The sequence below is a fragment of the Esox lucius genome, chromosome 24 (assembly GCF_011004845.1).
Source record: "Esox lucius isolate fEsoLuc1 chromosome 24, fEsoLuc1.pri, whole genome shotgun sequence".
Classification (NCBI taxonomy): domain Eukaryota; kingdom Metazoa; phylum Chordata; class Actinopteri; order Esociformes; family Esocidae; genus Esox; species Esox lucius.
Genome location: NC_047592.1, coordinates 14,559,733 through 14,574,727, shown reverse-complemented (window position 1 = coordinate 14,574,727; position 14,995 = coordinate 14,559,733). Strand labels below are relative to the sequence as shown.

General features: G+C 39.7%; 1 protein-coding gene and 1 long non-coding RNA gene across 2 annotated transcripts; both read right to left on the bottom strand.

Annotated features, from left to right (window-relative positions):
• Positions 1-6,660: 6,660 nt before the first annotated feature.
• Positions 6,661-8,519, bottom strand: LOC105020596. Its single transcript, XR_828740.4, has 6 exons — positions 8,435-8,519; positions 7,675-8,022; positions 7,531-7,575; positions 7,264-7,377; positions 7,062-7,093; positions 6,661-6,970 (listed from the first exon to the last, which is right to left on the bottom strand). It is a non-coding gene; the product is annotated as an uncharacterized LOC105020596 (long non-coding RNA).
• A 2,462-nt stretch (positions 8,520-10,981) lies between these two features.
• LOC105020609 lies at positions 10,982-14,633 on the bottom strand. The gene is made up of 5 exons (XM_034290567.1): positions 14,554-14,633; positions 14,044-14,397; positions 13,548-13,901; positions 13,170-13,219; positions 10,982-13,050 (listed from the first exon to the last, which is right to left on the bottom strand). Exons 1-5 carry the CDS (start codon positions 14,609-14,611, stop codon positions 12,910-12,912), a joined length of 957 nt encoding a protein of 318 aa, XP_034146458.1. The 5' UTR covers positions 14,612-14,633; the 3' UTR covers positions 10,982-12,909.
• Positions 14,634-14,995: the final 362 nt, after the last annotated feature.

Sequence of the window (14,995 nt, the reverse complement as noted above, 5' to 3'; positions counted from 1 at the left end):
GAACCATTAAAAATGTTGCATTGACAAACACCATGTATTTATGTGGTAACAATCCACAAAAATACAGACCACTGTCAGCTATTTCTACCTTTGTGATGTTAAGGAAGATGGTGGTGTTGTTGCTGAACATTTTAAAATGTCTATTTTCTAAGTAATAATCAACTGTTGATGAATGAGAGCTGTACATAGTCGAGATACACACAGGCTCTGATCTGTCGACTTGTTTAAACCAGGCTACATGTCCCACAACCGTTGAAATATTGGAGCACAGCAAGGTGACGGACTCCCCCCTAAGTACCACCATAGTCTGAGACTGGAAAAACAAAACAGGGACCAAACCTGAAACACAGAGAACAAAATATCCAAAGTTAATAACAATAATTATTCATATACTCAAATATGCACTGAATTCGGCTGAGCTACACTGAATCTAGGATGGATAATACAATGAGTCTTATCTTCCATATTAGGCTTAACAGCAGGTTTAACTTACTCAATCCAAAAAGCAGGAGAGCTGGTAGTGAGGTTCTCGCCATTCTATGAGAAGACCTATTCTGCCCTGTCTGGCTGTCAGAGAACGCCTCTTAATTCACTTTTGTGATCCCAGGGAGCTTAAAGTGTATTTCATTGGTAGGGGGCGTTGTAGTTGATGTTGGACCACAATTTAATTTACAGAAAGTAGAAACACTTTTTTATTATGCTTACATGTTTTATTAAATGCTATTAAAAATGAACAATAAAACAAGGACTCTTGTTTTATTGCGTAGAATAAAAAAAATTAAAAAAAACTTCCACCCTCTGCCCCAAAGACACCAAAACAGGGAGTCAAGAAAGATGTCTTGGAGAAATCATGGTTCCTCAAATCCTTGGAAATCTCAGTTCTAGTTCTGTGTCATTGTATGCCCTGAATGAATTGCTCACAGAAATTAAACCACCTGCAAGTGTCTCACATTCTCACAAGACAACAGCAATCAATGCCCAAGCAGGCTATGCACAGGTAGGAATGATTGTACATTTTGAGTACATCAATACAAGGATGGTGTGTCTTTACTACTAAGGTGGTGTGTCTTTACTACTAGGATGGTGTATCTATACTACTAGGATGGTGTGTCTTTACTACTAGGATGGTGTGTCTTTACTACTAGGATGGTGTGTCTATACTACTAGGATGGTGTGTCTTTACTACTAGGATGGTGTGTCTTTACTACTACAATGGTGTGTCTTTACTACTGGGATGGTGTGTCTTTACCACTAGGATGGTATGTCTTTACTACTGGGATGGTGTGTCTTTACCACTAGGATGGTATGTCTTTACTACTAGGATGGTGTGTCTTTACTACTAGGATGGTGTGTCCTTACTACTAGGATGGTGTGTCTTTACTACTAGGATGGTGTGTCTTTACTACTAGGATGGTGTATCTATACTACTAGGATGGTGTGTCTACCTAGTCAGTTTGTCTTTCACAAGCTGCTTGTTTCAACCAAGCAAACAATTCAGGTCTGGGTGAAAAATAAAGTTTCTAACTCATGCGAACTGTCTCAGTGGACACTAAGTACAGTGACGCAGAGTTACACACTCCAATTTGAGTACAACACGTTCTGGGGGTTCAAAAGCCTTCATTTGTTTAGGTGGCTGCGGTGCCAGGCTGCTCAGGTTGCTCCCATGTGGGAGCCTAGACTGACTTCGGTAAACATTCATTGATACTGGGCTGTGTGTTTTACGTGATGCTAGCTACAAAAAGACATTGGTATGGGAATCGATCCAGCTAATTGAGCAGTTCATTCAAGTGCAAAATACTTACTGCTCAAGTAGTTAGCTAGCCAGCTGTTATTTACCATCGATATTCTGTTAATCAAGGTCTTCAAATTCACTTTCATGGGATGTGAGTAGGTTACAAAAAGGAAAAGCATGAAATGGATTAATAGAGAGAGAGAGGCAATTTCAGTACATTGCAAGGGGAATGGATTTAGAAAGTGGGACGCAGATGCTTTGAAATAAGAGCGAGATAGGAAGACCAGCATCAAAAGTTTGACGGCCGGTCTATCAACTAGAATTAAATAATTATCATATTAATCAGATTGGGAGGGACAAATCTGCATTATATGACCATTGGGAGGGACACCAGGCAGTCAAATAAAATAATAGATCATAGGGTTGATGTCGCTGCTAACAACTGAATTTGTTCCTTAGAATGTTAGCTAGCTAACATGTTATTAAGAACTGCTTCAACTCGCATCACCTACTACTGAATATGCATTTGAAAACATGGCAACAGACATGTTTGATAACTATTGCCCATATTTTGGGGCCTTATGTTTACAACTATTAAAGAACCTAACCATCAATTTGTCAGGACAGGTAGCGTTAGCTAGTGTCGTTTGATTGCTGTACCTAGACCTATTGTATCACGGCTCACGTGTCAACAATACATTTAGGTTGCTCAATGTATTCACATCACAGATATCTAATCTATTGTGTACGGTTGCCTGATACTTAAAGGTGACAGGCAACAGTTTAGGCTTCAGTTAAAATTGTAAAATAAATGATAGTGGACGCATATCTTCTGAAAATTTCTTGTTAATCTCAATGAAACTACTGAGGCATGAATCGGCCCATATCTCTTAACCCTCCTATCAGTATCTTCCACAACCGCAACATATATTCGATCACAGATTGTGAGACCGTTAGCTAGCTAGCTCCAGTAGCTATATCCTTTGCTTATTAAAGTAGGTAGCTGGAAGCAGGGCATCTCCTCTGCTGCTGGATCTTCAGCATCATCCACACCACCAGGAAATAGATAAAGATAAGATATCAATAGGGTAAACGTAGTATATGTATTTTATTTCTTTTGCCAAATCCCTGTGTGTACCGCTATTGTGTGCATGGATAAATAGCACTGTGAGCCCTGATACTTACTGCAGGTGTTGTCTTAAGTGAATGGGTCAGATTTATGTTTACATCCCAACATTTTCCATAATGGTCTGGAGCAGAGGGCATTGCGGAAGGGGTTTTCAACTGATTAACTGATGAACAGAGGACTATGCAGAGCGGGGGTGGTTTTGATGAGTGTTGTGGTGAGAATTGAAGGCTGTTCTTCCTGTAGTGCGAAGTGACTCATGTTATGCCTACCACAGTGGAAAGTTTCTGTTGTCCATCCCACTTACCCTTATCGTCGACCGCCCCGCAAATGAACCACATTGACACTTCTACTTAGCCACTTTTGTTAAAAAAAAAAATTATATTATTAAATACTCCTCCAATCACACTAAATCAGGTGGACTGTAAAAATACTGAGAGTGACCAAGAGAGAAAGAGAGCACTAGCTAAAGAGAAGAAGGGAATGAGAGAGATATACAGCTCAGAGAAAAAATTAAGAGACCACGGCACCTTTTTCTTTACTTTCCAAAAAAGTCGAAAAGGAATGTTTTGAGTGAGGAACAGAAGGGTTAAAATTAAGAGACGACTGCAAATGTAACGCTTCTGTTCCTCACTCAAAACTTTCCTTTTCAACTTTTTTGGAAAGGAAAGAAAAAGTTGCAGTGGTCTCTTTATTTTTTCCAGGGCTGTATAAAGTTCCAAAGTGGATGAAACAGAGAGATTTCAAAAGGACCACTTCATCCTCCAGTTTAGTTTAATGGGAGGACCAGTGATGCTCATTTCAGCAAGTCTCACTCAACACTGAGCTCCTCCTTCCTGTCACTCATACAACAGGATGTGATGTGTTCCTCAGTAGTCCCTCCCCCTCTACCTCAGACCCCAGTCATATTCTCCTTATAAGGTGTCTAGCTGCTCCTCAGAACAGGGGGCTGTGATCAATGCAAAGACAAGACAGGAAATACTAACACTATGACAAAGCCCATTTTGATATAAGTGTTTATATAGTGTTTTTGTCTTAATAAAGAATCAGCATATTACAGTGCAATTTTCTATTACAGTGTAATTTCCTAACAAACTTGATTAAATCGCAAATGCATATAGGGGTATATGTAAGCTAAAAATCCAAAATAGGGAAATGCTTATCTGCAACCACGAGTTGTGAATGTTTTGACCCAGTCTAGCCACACCCTTTACCGCTAAGCTATGTGGTCTGAGTCAAATAGTACTACAGTAGACATGAAGTACAGCAAAACACACTTCAAAGATTGAATGTTTTCCACTTTATTACATTTATTAATAAAACTATACCTATAACATTTACACTGAACAAAATGTTAACTTAAATATGTAGGCCATCATGGTCAAACTTAAAGCAGCATACAAAATCTACATTAATTTACTATGTATTGAAAAATATCCCCAATATATATTTTGCAAGTGGTGTATTACCACTAGTTTTTAGTAGCCACTGCCATACTCAATGTGTCAAATGTCAGAATTGCCACCAAAACAGCCCTGACCCATTGAGGCATGGGCTCCACTAGACCTCTGAAGGTGTGCTGTGGTATCTGGCACCAAGACGTTAGCATTAGAGTCCTGTAAGTTGCAAGGTGACTTGTTCGTTCAGCACATCCCACAGGTGCTCGATTGGTTTGATATCTGGGGATTTCGGAGGACAATTCAACACCTTGAATTTGTTGTTGTGTTCCTCAAACCGTTCCTGAAACATTTTTGCTTTGTGGCAGGGCTCCCCACGCCTCTCTCGCTCCCCACGTGCATCAATGAGCTTTGGCTGCCCATGACCCTGTCGCCGTTTCACCGCTTTTCTTTCCTCTGACCACTATTGATAGGTACTGGCCACTGCAGACCAGGAACATCACACAAGGGCTGCAATTTTGGAGATGCTCTGATCCAGTCGTCTAGCCATCACAATTTAGTCCTTGTCACCTGTCAGTGGTCATGTTATGGCTGATCTGTGTATCAGTGTTATTCACTTCACTTGTCAGTGGTCATTATGTTATGGCTGATCAGTGTATCAGTGTTATTCACTTCACCTGTCAGTGGTCATAATGTTATGGCTGATCGGTGTATCAGTGTTATTCACTTCACTTGTCAGTGGTCATAATGTTATGGCTGATCGGTGTATCAGTGTTATTCACTTCACCTGTCAGTGGTCATGTTATGGCTGATCTGTGTATCAGTGTTATTCACTTCACTTGTCAGTGGTCATTATGTTATGGCTGATCGGTGTATCAGTGTTATTCACTTCACCTGTCAGTGGTCATAATGTTATGGCTGATCTGTGTATCAGTGTTATTCACTTCACCTGTCAGTGGTCATAATGTTATGGCTGATCTGTGTATCAGTGTTATTCACTTCACCTGTCAGTGGTCATAATGTTATGGCTGATCGGTGTATCAGTGTTATTCACTTCACCTGTCAGTGGTCATAATGTTATGGCTGATCGGTGTATCAGTGTTATTCACTTCACGTGTCAGTGATCATAATGTTATGGCTGATCGCTGTATCAGTGTTATTCGCTTCACCTGTCAGTGGTCATAATGTTATGGCTGATCGGTGTATCAGTGTTATTCACTTCACCTGTCAGTGGTCATAATGTTATGGCTGATCTGTGTATCAGTGTTATTCACTTCACCTGTCAGTGGTCATAATGTTATGGCTGATCGGTGTATCAGTGTTATTCACTTCACCTGTCAGTGGTCATAATGTTATGGCTGATCGGCGTATCAGTGTTATTCACTTCACGTGTCAGTGGTCATAATGTTATGGCTGATCGGCGTATCAGTGTTATTCACTTCACCTGTCAGTGGTCATAATGTTATGGCTGATCGGCGTATCAGTGTTATTCACTTCACGTGTCAGTGGTCATAATGTTATGGCTGATCGGCGTATCAGTGTTATTCACTTCACCTGTCAGTGGTCATAATGTTATGGCTGATCGGCGTATCAGTGTTATTCACTTCACGTGTCAGTGGACATAATGTTATGGCTGATCAGTGTATATGACATCCATATCGCTTTGACATTGAATGCATCATTGTCCTCTCTGACATCCAGAAGGGTCAAACATTGGTCGATATTGATGTATATGGCTTTAATGCAAAAACATCCAAATTATCTCAACGCAAAAACAAAATTGGAAAATCAGCAGTTATCTTGACATTATGATGTTAGTGCTCACTTATATGTTGTGAAATTTAGGCATGGGATCCACAAAGTTAAAGGTATAGTACTGAGACATTTATTCTAAAATGTTAAAATATGTATTACTATGTGTAACAAAATATTAACACTTCAAATTGTCAATAGTCAATTTTGCTGACATGAACTCATTTCAGGCACATAACACAACAGCATGTCTGTGCTTGTGTCTGATTCAGTCCATCCAGGCGACTCTGTGACTCTGAACTGTACAATAAACACTGAGACCTGTGAAGGAGGACACAGTGTCTATTGGTTCAGACATGACTCAGGAGAATCCCATCCAGGAATCATTTATACCAATGGAGACAGGAGTGGTCAGTGTATGAAGAGCCCTGAGTCTGGGTCTCCTACACAGAGCTGTGTCTACAACCTCCCCAAGAGGAACCAAGTTAGACGTAAATCGATCATGTTTGTTTCTTTATAAAAATAGAAGCATTGCAGTTTAATTTTAAGTGTTCATACTGTACAATACAATATTGCGTTTTATAATTTTTTTCAATTAATTTATTTTCTCCATCTTTCAACTTCAAGAAATTGAAATGTGGTTTAATGTTTGGGCAAAGGCTTCAGTGCTTGTCACGTCAGCATGAAATTCAAATTTTACATCATAGCCACAATAATTCTTTCACACAGTATGTGACTTATTTTGTTTCAAATAAATGAATGCACAAGACTTAACCAAATGGTCAAGGTGTAGTCTTTACACAAGAGTTTTTACTCAAGACCACTGGTGCGTTGCTGCTTTATGGGAGCGTACACAACAGTTGTCCTAGGTGCGTCTCCACCATGGCCTCTACCATTTCCATGCTCTGATCTCTTACTAGAGAAGCTCAGTGCAGCATAATTCTCTGTGCCCATGTTAAGATTCTAAAATAAAGAGAAAGATATGTACTTGAGTATGAATGTAGTGACAGTGCAAAGCATTATAATATAAGAAATATAATGCAAAATGACTCACTTGGGCTGTGGGTGAAATATCAATGGCCACTCCTAAATCAAATACCAACAATGTTTGGGAGATCAATATTTTGTGGCAGTAATTATTATTTGTCATTATTATTTGTTATTTGTCATTTATATATAATGTGACCAGGGTTGAAAGTAAACCAGTACAGTCCAGCATGGCACCCCAGTCTAAAGAAATGGGGTATTAGGCTTACCTTTTTGCAGAGCTCTCCTCCACAATATTATTGGGAGAATGTTAGTTATGAGCAAGATGGCGATGGTGACAACCAGAACAAACGTAATGTTGTTCATCAATCCGACTTGATTTTCTTAAGATGGAGAAAAAATACAGATGTTCCTGAGGAAGGACTTTGCTGACCATAACAAACAGTTGGTTTATAATTACTGTACCAATATTTGGTACTTGTATTAGGAGAAAACCTATGCCCTGTTTAATGAGCCCGGGTCATAAAAAGTCTTACCCTGAATGTCCCGCTTGGTTGAGTTCACTTCAGTTGATTCATTGGCTAAAGAAAACCAAGAAAAGTTTGAGATATTCTACTGGACAAACCTCACACATTGGTATCATATTTTGAAACACAACTTCCTATTTCTTTTTGACTCACCTTGAATCTTGAGATACGCACCATTTCCAAAATAATAATCGTTATACCAGAATATTCCACAATGATATGACCCAACGTCAGACAAGGCAACATTCCGTATGGTCAAATTAAAACTCACATTATCCGTTTGCAGCTCAAAACGAGACGTGTTTTTGAAATATCCTTGGTACATCACCTTTCCATAGTAGGTTGTTACTATTGGAGCCAGTCCTTTTCCTGGGGTGTGTTTCAGCCACATCCAGGTTACTAATATGCTTGTAATGCTGGAGCATTCAAATGTCACTGAATCTCCTATGGGAACCCATTCCGTGCCCACAGGCTGATATACAGTTGGACGCATGGACACATCTGAAACACAGAGGACAAAGTGTATGAGTGGGAAATAACGAATTACGATGTGAACCATTCAGAAGTTCACAGGACAAAGAACATGGCTGTTTATAATGCATCTATGGATTCATCATAATTTTGGGCAAAAAAGGGCCAGGGGTCTAACACACTGCCTCCGATACACATACTGATGCAGTAGGTTTGACTCCGGCCCACTGCCATTCTGGACAATCTCTCTCATCTATCTTAACTTATTTTCCTGTCAAATAAAGCATGAAAATACAGAAAACTGTATATATATAATTTATGAAATGAATTTATGCCATTATATTTGGTTGAGTAAAATGGTTTTCGAAGGGAATGCCAATAGACACTAAAATAAATAGCAGAAATGTACATTTAAATAATTTACATGACATACAGTACTCACAAGTGAGATGCAGAATCACCAGGAAAGTTGATAGAGACATTATCTTGCAGTCTGGTTACGCTCCCTGCCACGACTCTAGTTCAAATTAACTGTTGCATCAATGGGATGTAGTAATGTAAGTCTGATCTTGACAATCACTGAGACAGAGAAGTCACCTCATCTCTGATTGGTCTGAGAAAGGTTAAATCATACCCTTCCTGTGTTGTAAGTATGTGAGTGAACAGACTGTATTTCTCATAGAGAACATTTATTACAGACATCTGTGCGAGATATATGGTATTTGTATGAAACTTGTGTTGAGTTGGTTTACAGTAGAATTTAGAAACCAATACCCCACACAAAAAAGTTAAAAAGGAAAGTTTTGAGTGAGGTACAGAAGCGTTAATTTTGCAGTGGTCTCTTAATTTTAACCCTTCTGTTCCTCACTCAAAACCTTCCTTTTCGACGTTTTTGGAAAGGAAAGAAAAAGTTGCAGTGGTCTCTTAATTTTTTCCGGAGCTGTACATTTTTGCACTTTTCAAGTGTAGGATTCCATCCACCAGGGGGTGGGGTGTGGGTGTTGAGCTCACACTGGAATATTCTTCTGTTGCTTTTGAGATTTAACAAGAACAGGTGGAGTAGTCGTTTCACCCATTTCCTCTGTCTAAACGTGAGCATTTTGTTGGCTGCAGATTTGCCGATGTAGGCTAGTTAGTCATGCTACAGCTAATGTTAGCATGTTTGCTAGCTGACACAAACAAACATTATTAATGTTTCATTTCAATGTCATCTTGAACAATGGGATCATATTCATACTCAGAGAACATTACATGGTGGGAATGTAAAGTTATTTAGCCAGCAAGTCAAGTGATGTGATAATTCAGTTGTTAAAATTATTTTGGTAAGGACTGTGTTAAGAAAACATGTGTATACCATGTGTATGTGCCTGGCGGCATGGTGCACTGACAACAACCTGGCCCTCAACACAAAGAAAACCAAGGAGCTCATTGTGGATTACAGGAAGTCTAAAGGCTACAGCCACACCCCAGTCCTCATCAATGGTACTGAGGTGGAGCGTGTGTCCAGCTTCAAATTCCTGGGTGTCCACATCTCCGAGGACCTCTCCTGTACCCTCAGCACCTCAGTCCTGCTAAAAAAGGCACAGCATTCACTGTACTTTTTGAGGAGGCTGAAGAAAGCCTGCCTGTTCACCAAGATCCTCGTGAACCTTTACCGCTGCACAATCAAGAGCATTCTGACAAATTGCGCCACAGTGTGGTTTAGCAGCTGCTCCATAACCGACCGGAAGGCCCTGCAATGGGTGGTGAAAACTGCCCATCACTGGTGCCCAACTTCCTGCTATTGCAGACCTCCAGCGCAAGTGGTGTCTGCGCAGGGCGCGTGGGATCATCAGGGACCCTTCACATCCATCCCACAAGCTGTTTGCCCTCCTGCCATCAGGCAGGCTGTACAGGTCTCTACATTCCCACACCAGCTGGCTCAGGAACAGTTTCTTCCCATCTAATGTAACCCTGCTGAACTCTGTGACCCAGAGAACTCTGTGAACTTCGTGACCCATCACTTACCATGCCCCCCCTGCCTCTTTGGGACCTTGTTGCACTACTCCCGTGTACTACTCTGACACTGCCTTGCTATGCCTGATAATGGATGTTTTCAGTTGTTAAAGGTACGTGTCTACCTCAGGAACCTCACTGCTGCTATCCCTGCATTTCAGTTGCACATGCACCTTGTACATTCAGTTTGCCTCAATTGCCATTGTGCTTGCATTTTTACAGGGACCTCAGGGACCACATTGCTGCTATCTCTGCATCCTTATATTTATATTTATCTATTAAATTTGCATTTGTACCCTAACAACTATTATCTCACATTGACTATACTTAATTATTTTTCTGCCCTCTATTTGCATTTCTGGTTAGATGCTGCTAACTGCAGTACTTGTACTGTTCAATGACAATAAAGTTGAATCTAATCTAATACAAATGATTTCAGAAGGTACACACTTGCCTATAGGCATATTAGTCATTGCTTACTCCAAAAGCAAATGATGACTGAACTTTTACTTCATGTTTTCATTTATTTTTGCATTATACCACAAATAATAGCACTCAATTGGATAAACCAGGTGTAGACCAAAAATATCTGGCATTAATAACCGTTAGACTACACCTTTTCTCACACAAAGTAGAATACCAAGAAGAACCTCTGAGAAGTGATTGAACCTACATGCTACTGGCTCTATGCTACCGTCAGAGGGTAGGTTAAACAAAAGAAATACTGCAATACTCAGTCTATTATGTCTAAAAAAATCGCTACTTTGATTCCAATTTGGTACAAATAAAACTAAAAGGGTTTCCATTTCCATTTTTACACTTTTGGTAGTATCGATTGTACCAGAGCATAATTGCGTATGTCACAAGATGATGTCATATCTCTGCAAGGACAGAAAGTCACTATAATCATCCATTTCACTTGTATGTGTTAAAAAAAACAAAGTTTATTTTAATTGTTTGTCATTCTTCAAAATCAATAACCTTGGGTCTAGGTTAGCCAAAGATAAGTTTATGAATAAACAAGATCCAAGGAGACAAGAAAATGTTTGAATGATGATTGCTTAACAATAAATATCCAAACACATTAGCTATTTATGAACAGAGCCCCAAAACTGTCATTCATAACCAAGCCAGAACTAAGCCAGCCAGAACATATGCAGCACCCCTACTGTCTGTCTGTCACCCCAGTCCAAACATAAACCAAATGTGGTCAAAAACAGTTCAGTAACAACAGTGTTCCCTTGTAAGAAGCATTCAAAATATGAATGTTTCCTTGATGTGATTAAATTAACACTTTTTCTCTAATCCTATATGATGATCCAAATGGGTGAGGAATTAAAGGAAAAGCCTGAAGAAATTATAACTTCTCTAATGTTATTTTTCTGGCATATTTTGGGTCCACTCGTCCCCTCGGAGGGAAGAGCAAATCGTTACAAAGTTATTCTGAATGATCCACCTTTATCCTATGGTGAAAAACGTCCATCCTGATGGGAGTGGTCTCTTCCAGGAAGACAACGCCCCCATCCACAGGGCACAAGGGGTCACTGAATGGTTTGCTTAGTATGAAAACTAAAGATCACTACCCAATTGAACACCTATGGGAGCTTTTGGACCGACTTGTTACAAAGTGCTCTTCACCACCATCTTCAGAACACCTATCACTGAGTTCCAGAGACTTGCTGAATCTAAACAAAGACACATTGAAGTTGTTCTGACGGCTAGGGGTGTCCCAACAATTCTGGTGGCTCGTTGTTTTTCCTTTAATCTATCACCCGTCTGTACTGTACATCGCACTTCAGATCTGTTGGTAAAATGAACAAATACTTTGTGGTTTTTCTGAGATTTCTTCAGACATTACAGATATCAATCTGCCTCATAAAAAGGGTGGTTTACTGTTGCTAAAAAACATTTAAGAGAACTGACTTAACCCCACTGACACATCCTGTTGAAAACCACACATAGAGAGAACACAGAAGACCCAGCATGCAAAAGTCCATCAGATCTTACCAATGCTTAGAGACGGGCTACATTTCATAACACTGCCAACCGCGGTGCAACTGTATGTATTGTATGTGAGGTATAGTTATTCACACGCAATCAGTAGGCCTTTGTCTTAAAGAGCAAAAAAAAATATACACTAGAATAGAATGATAGACTGAACCTGGAATGATGACTGAATATAGAATAATGACTGAACATGGAATGATGACCAAATATGGAATGCTGACTGAATATAGAATGATGACTGAACATGGAATGATGACCAAATATGGAATGATGACAGAATATGGAATGATGACTGAATATGGAATAATGACTGAACATGGAATGATGACAGAATATGGAATGCTGACTGAATATAGAATGATGACTGAACATGGAATGATGACCAAATATGGAATGATGACAGAATATGGAATGATGACTGAATATGGAATGATGACTGAACACGGCCTGTACTCCAGTTGTAGTGGCTGTTGTGCCACTTACACTGTGAAGGTTATTTTACAAGAGTCCAAAATAAATTCCGTTGACCAAACAAAGGACAACCTAACTTCACATCAATCAGAAAACATTTGACTACAGTGGAAATGTCTACGTTTCTGTCACTGGAAAGTAACACCCACCCAGTGTCACTAGAGGGCTGTGTGAAAAGAAAACCATTACATCTGAGACAGTTGAGAGTATCAATAGGGGGAAAGCAATATCTCAGGATTGTACGCACTGAGCAAAAACTTGAGAAAATATGATTTAGTTTCAGAAATTAAGTGAAATTGCAGTTTGATCAATGTCTGTGGAAAACGAGGACTCTGAGTCTTTGTGGTTGCAGGTTAATTGCATTTCACTGCATATGTATTTGTTGAATGATCTTATTAAATTTTGATATTAACAGCTGAAGAAAAAAAATAAACTGGAAATTGATTAATCCGTCCAGGTCTGCAGTCTAATTCCAGCGTATGTGGCCGTCGTCTCCTCTTCCATGTTGCTTCTGTGTCTTTTCGACCGGCCCCTCTTGTCGTTCAGATTCAGAGCTGCATATTGAACGTTGTCTGCGTCATGTTTCTGTCAAGCACAAAATAACTTTGTTAACATTACATGCTTTTGCATTTAGTAAAAGCAATCAAAGCATTTTTACCACAGTTCACCATGCTGATTGGCTAGCTGCAATGATTCCTGCTTACCCCTGCATTTGACTGGGAAATGTTAGGACCCCTAGTTGGAGAGTCATGTCCTGAAAAGAAAGACACAAAATGTAATATATAGTGATAAACTGTAGATAGAGATATGAAAGAATAACAATTTCTTTAAAGGAGTTGGCTCTGACCGCTGCACTGCCGACACGTCATCATATTCATCTTGTAAATAATGCAGGTAAGTACAATGATCAGGATGATTGAGACACCCAATGCTACTCCCAGACAGTACACCAAGAAAACAGGTTCAGTGTAATGGCCTGTTGAAATTTAAGAAACTCAAAAATGTAAGAAACTCAGAGTAGAAGTAACTATTTTAAGTATAAATTTAACAACACTATAGATATAAACAAACTTGTCACCTACCTTTGACCTCCAGATTTGTTCCATTCCCAAACAGTATCTCTCCACATGAGGCCACAGCACAGTAGTAAGTCCCAGTATCAGAGAGGCTGAGGTTCCTCTTGGGGAGGTTGTAGACACAGCTCTGTGTAGGAGACCCAGACTCAGGTCTCTTCATACACTGACCACTCCTGTCTCCATTGGTATAAATGATTCCTGGAGGAGATTCTCCTGAGTCATGTCTGAACCAATAGACACTGTGTTCTCCTTCACAGGTCCCAGTGTTTATTGTACAGTTCAGAGTCACAGAGTCTCCAGAATGGACTGATTCAGACACAGGCTGCTGGAGCACAGAAATGTTTCCTCTCCGCTCTGAACCTAACAAGAAAGCCGACAAATCTCTAATATGTTATTAAAGGGTTCATACTTGATTTGAATATGAGAATGCCTCAAATGCAAAATGTCACTGGTATATGTTCATCTTTTTTTTTATCTCAGAGAATACATCCTTTTTCTTTACCTTTTACATTGAGAATTGCTCCTTGTCCAAACTCCACCATGTTGCTGTAACCAACTCCACAGAAGTATGTAGCTGAATCAGTGAGTTCAACATTTGAGATCCTCAAGTGATTTTGTCCTTGGCCGCCTTCTATTGAGAAGCGATTTTCATCCTTAAACTCATCGTATAAGACCTGCCCAGTGCTGCTGAACATATACATGGTGGAGATGAGATTAAGTTTATCTCCCAAGGATTGCTTGTACCAGGACGACGTTACTGCAGATTCACCCTTGTAGAAGCAGCGCAAAGTCACTGTGTCTCCAATATTGGCTGACATTAAGCCTTTCTCTTGGTGTAGGAATGATTCAGCCCCGGCTATCACATGGAACAAAAAAAAACAGAAGAAAACTATGCTGGCTGTTACATTATCTTAAATAAAACCTTTGGAAATCAACATGTCTATAAAACAATTATTGGACCCCATGTACCTCCAACTCAATGGTGGACATAAGACAAAAAAGATTGTCTTACCCATCTCCCTGAGAAATGTAGATATCAGACAGACGGCGATCATCTCTAAGGTTTTCATCCTCTTCACAACTTGTCTTGAGGCGAACAAGTCCAACTACATAGACAACATTTCACATATGCATGGTTACTGGAGGAGATTGGTTGAACTGGGCGGGTCATTTTGGTCGATGCCTCATTCAGGTAGGAATATTTTTTTTTACATTCTACAAACTCACAGTATCCTCACTGGATTGACTCAGACACATAACGACAGCATTGTAGATTGTAAGCCTAGTGAAAATCTATTGATAATTCTTAAAGATTGGCACACCTTATTCTTTTCACTGCAGTAGTCAGATTTTTTTAAGGCATGTAGTTGTTGTAACCTTGTCGGAAATACCCCATGCAATAGCACAGACCTGCACCAGGGCATTTATATAACATTTAAAACATACATGGAAAA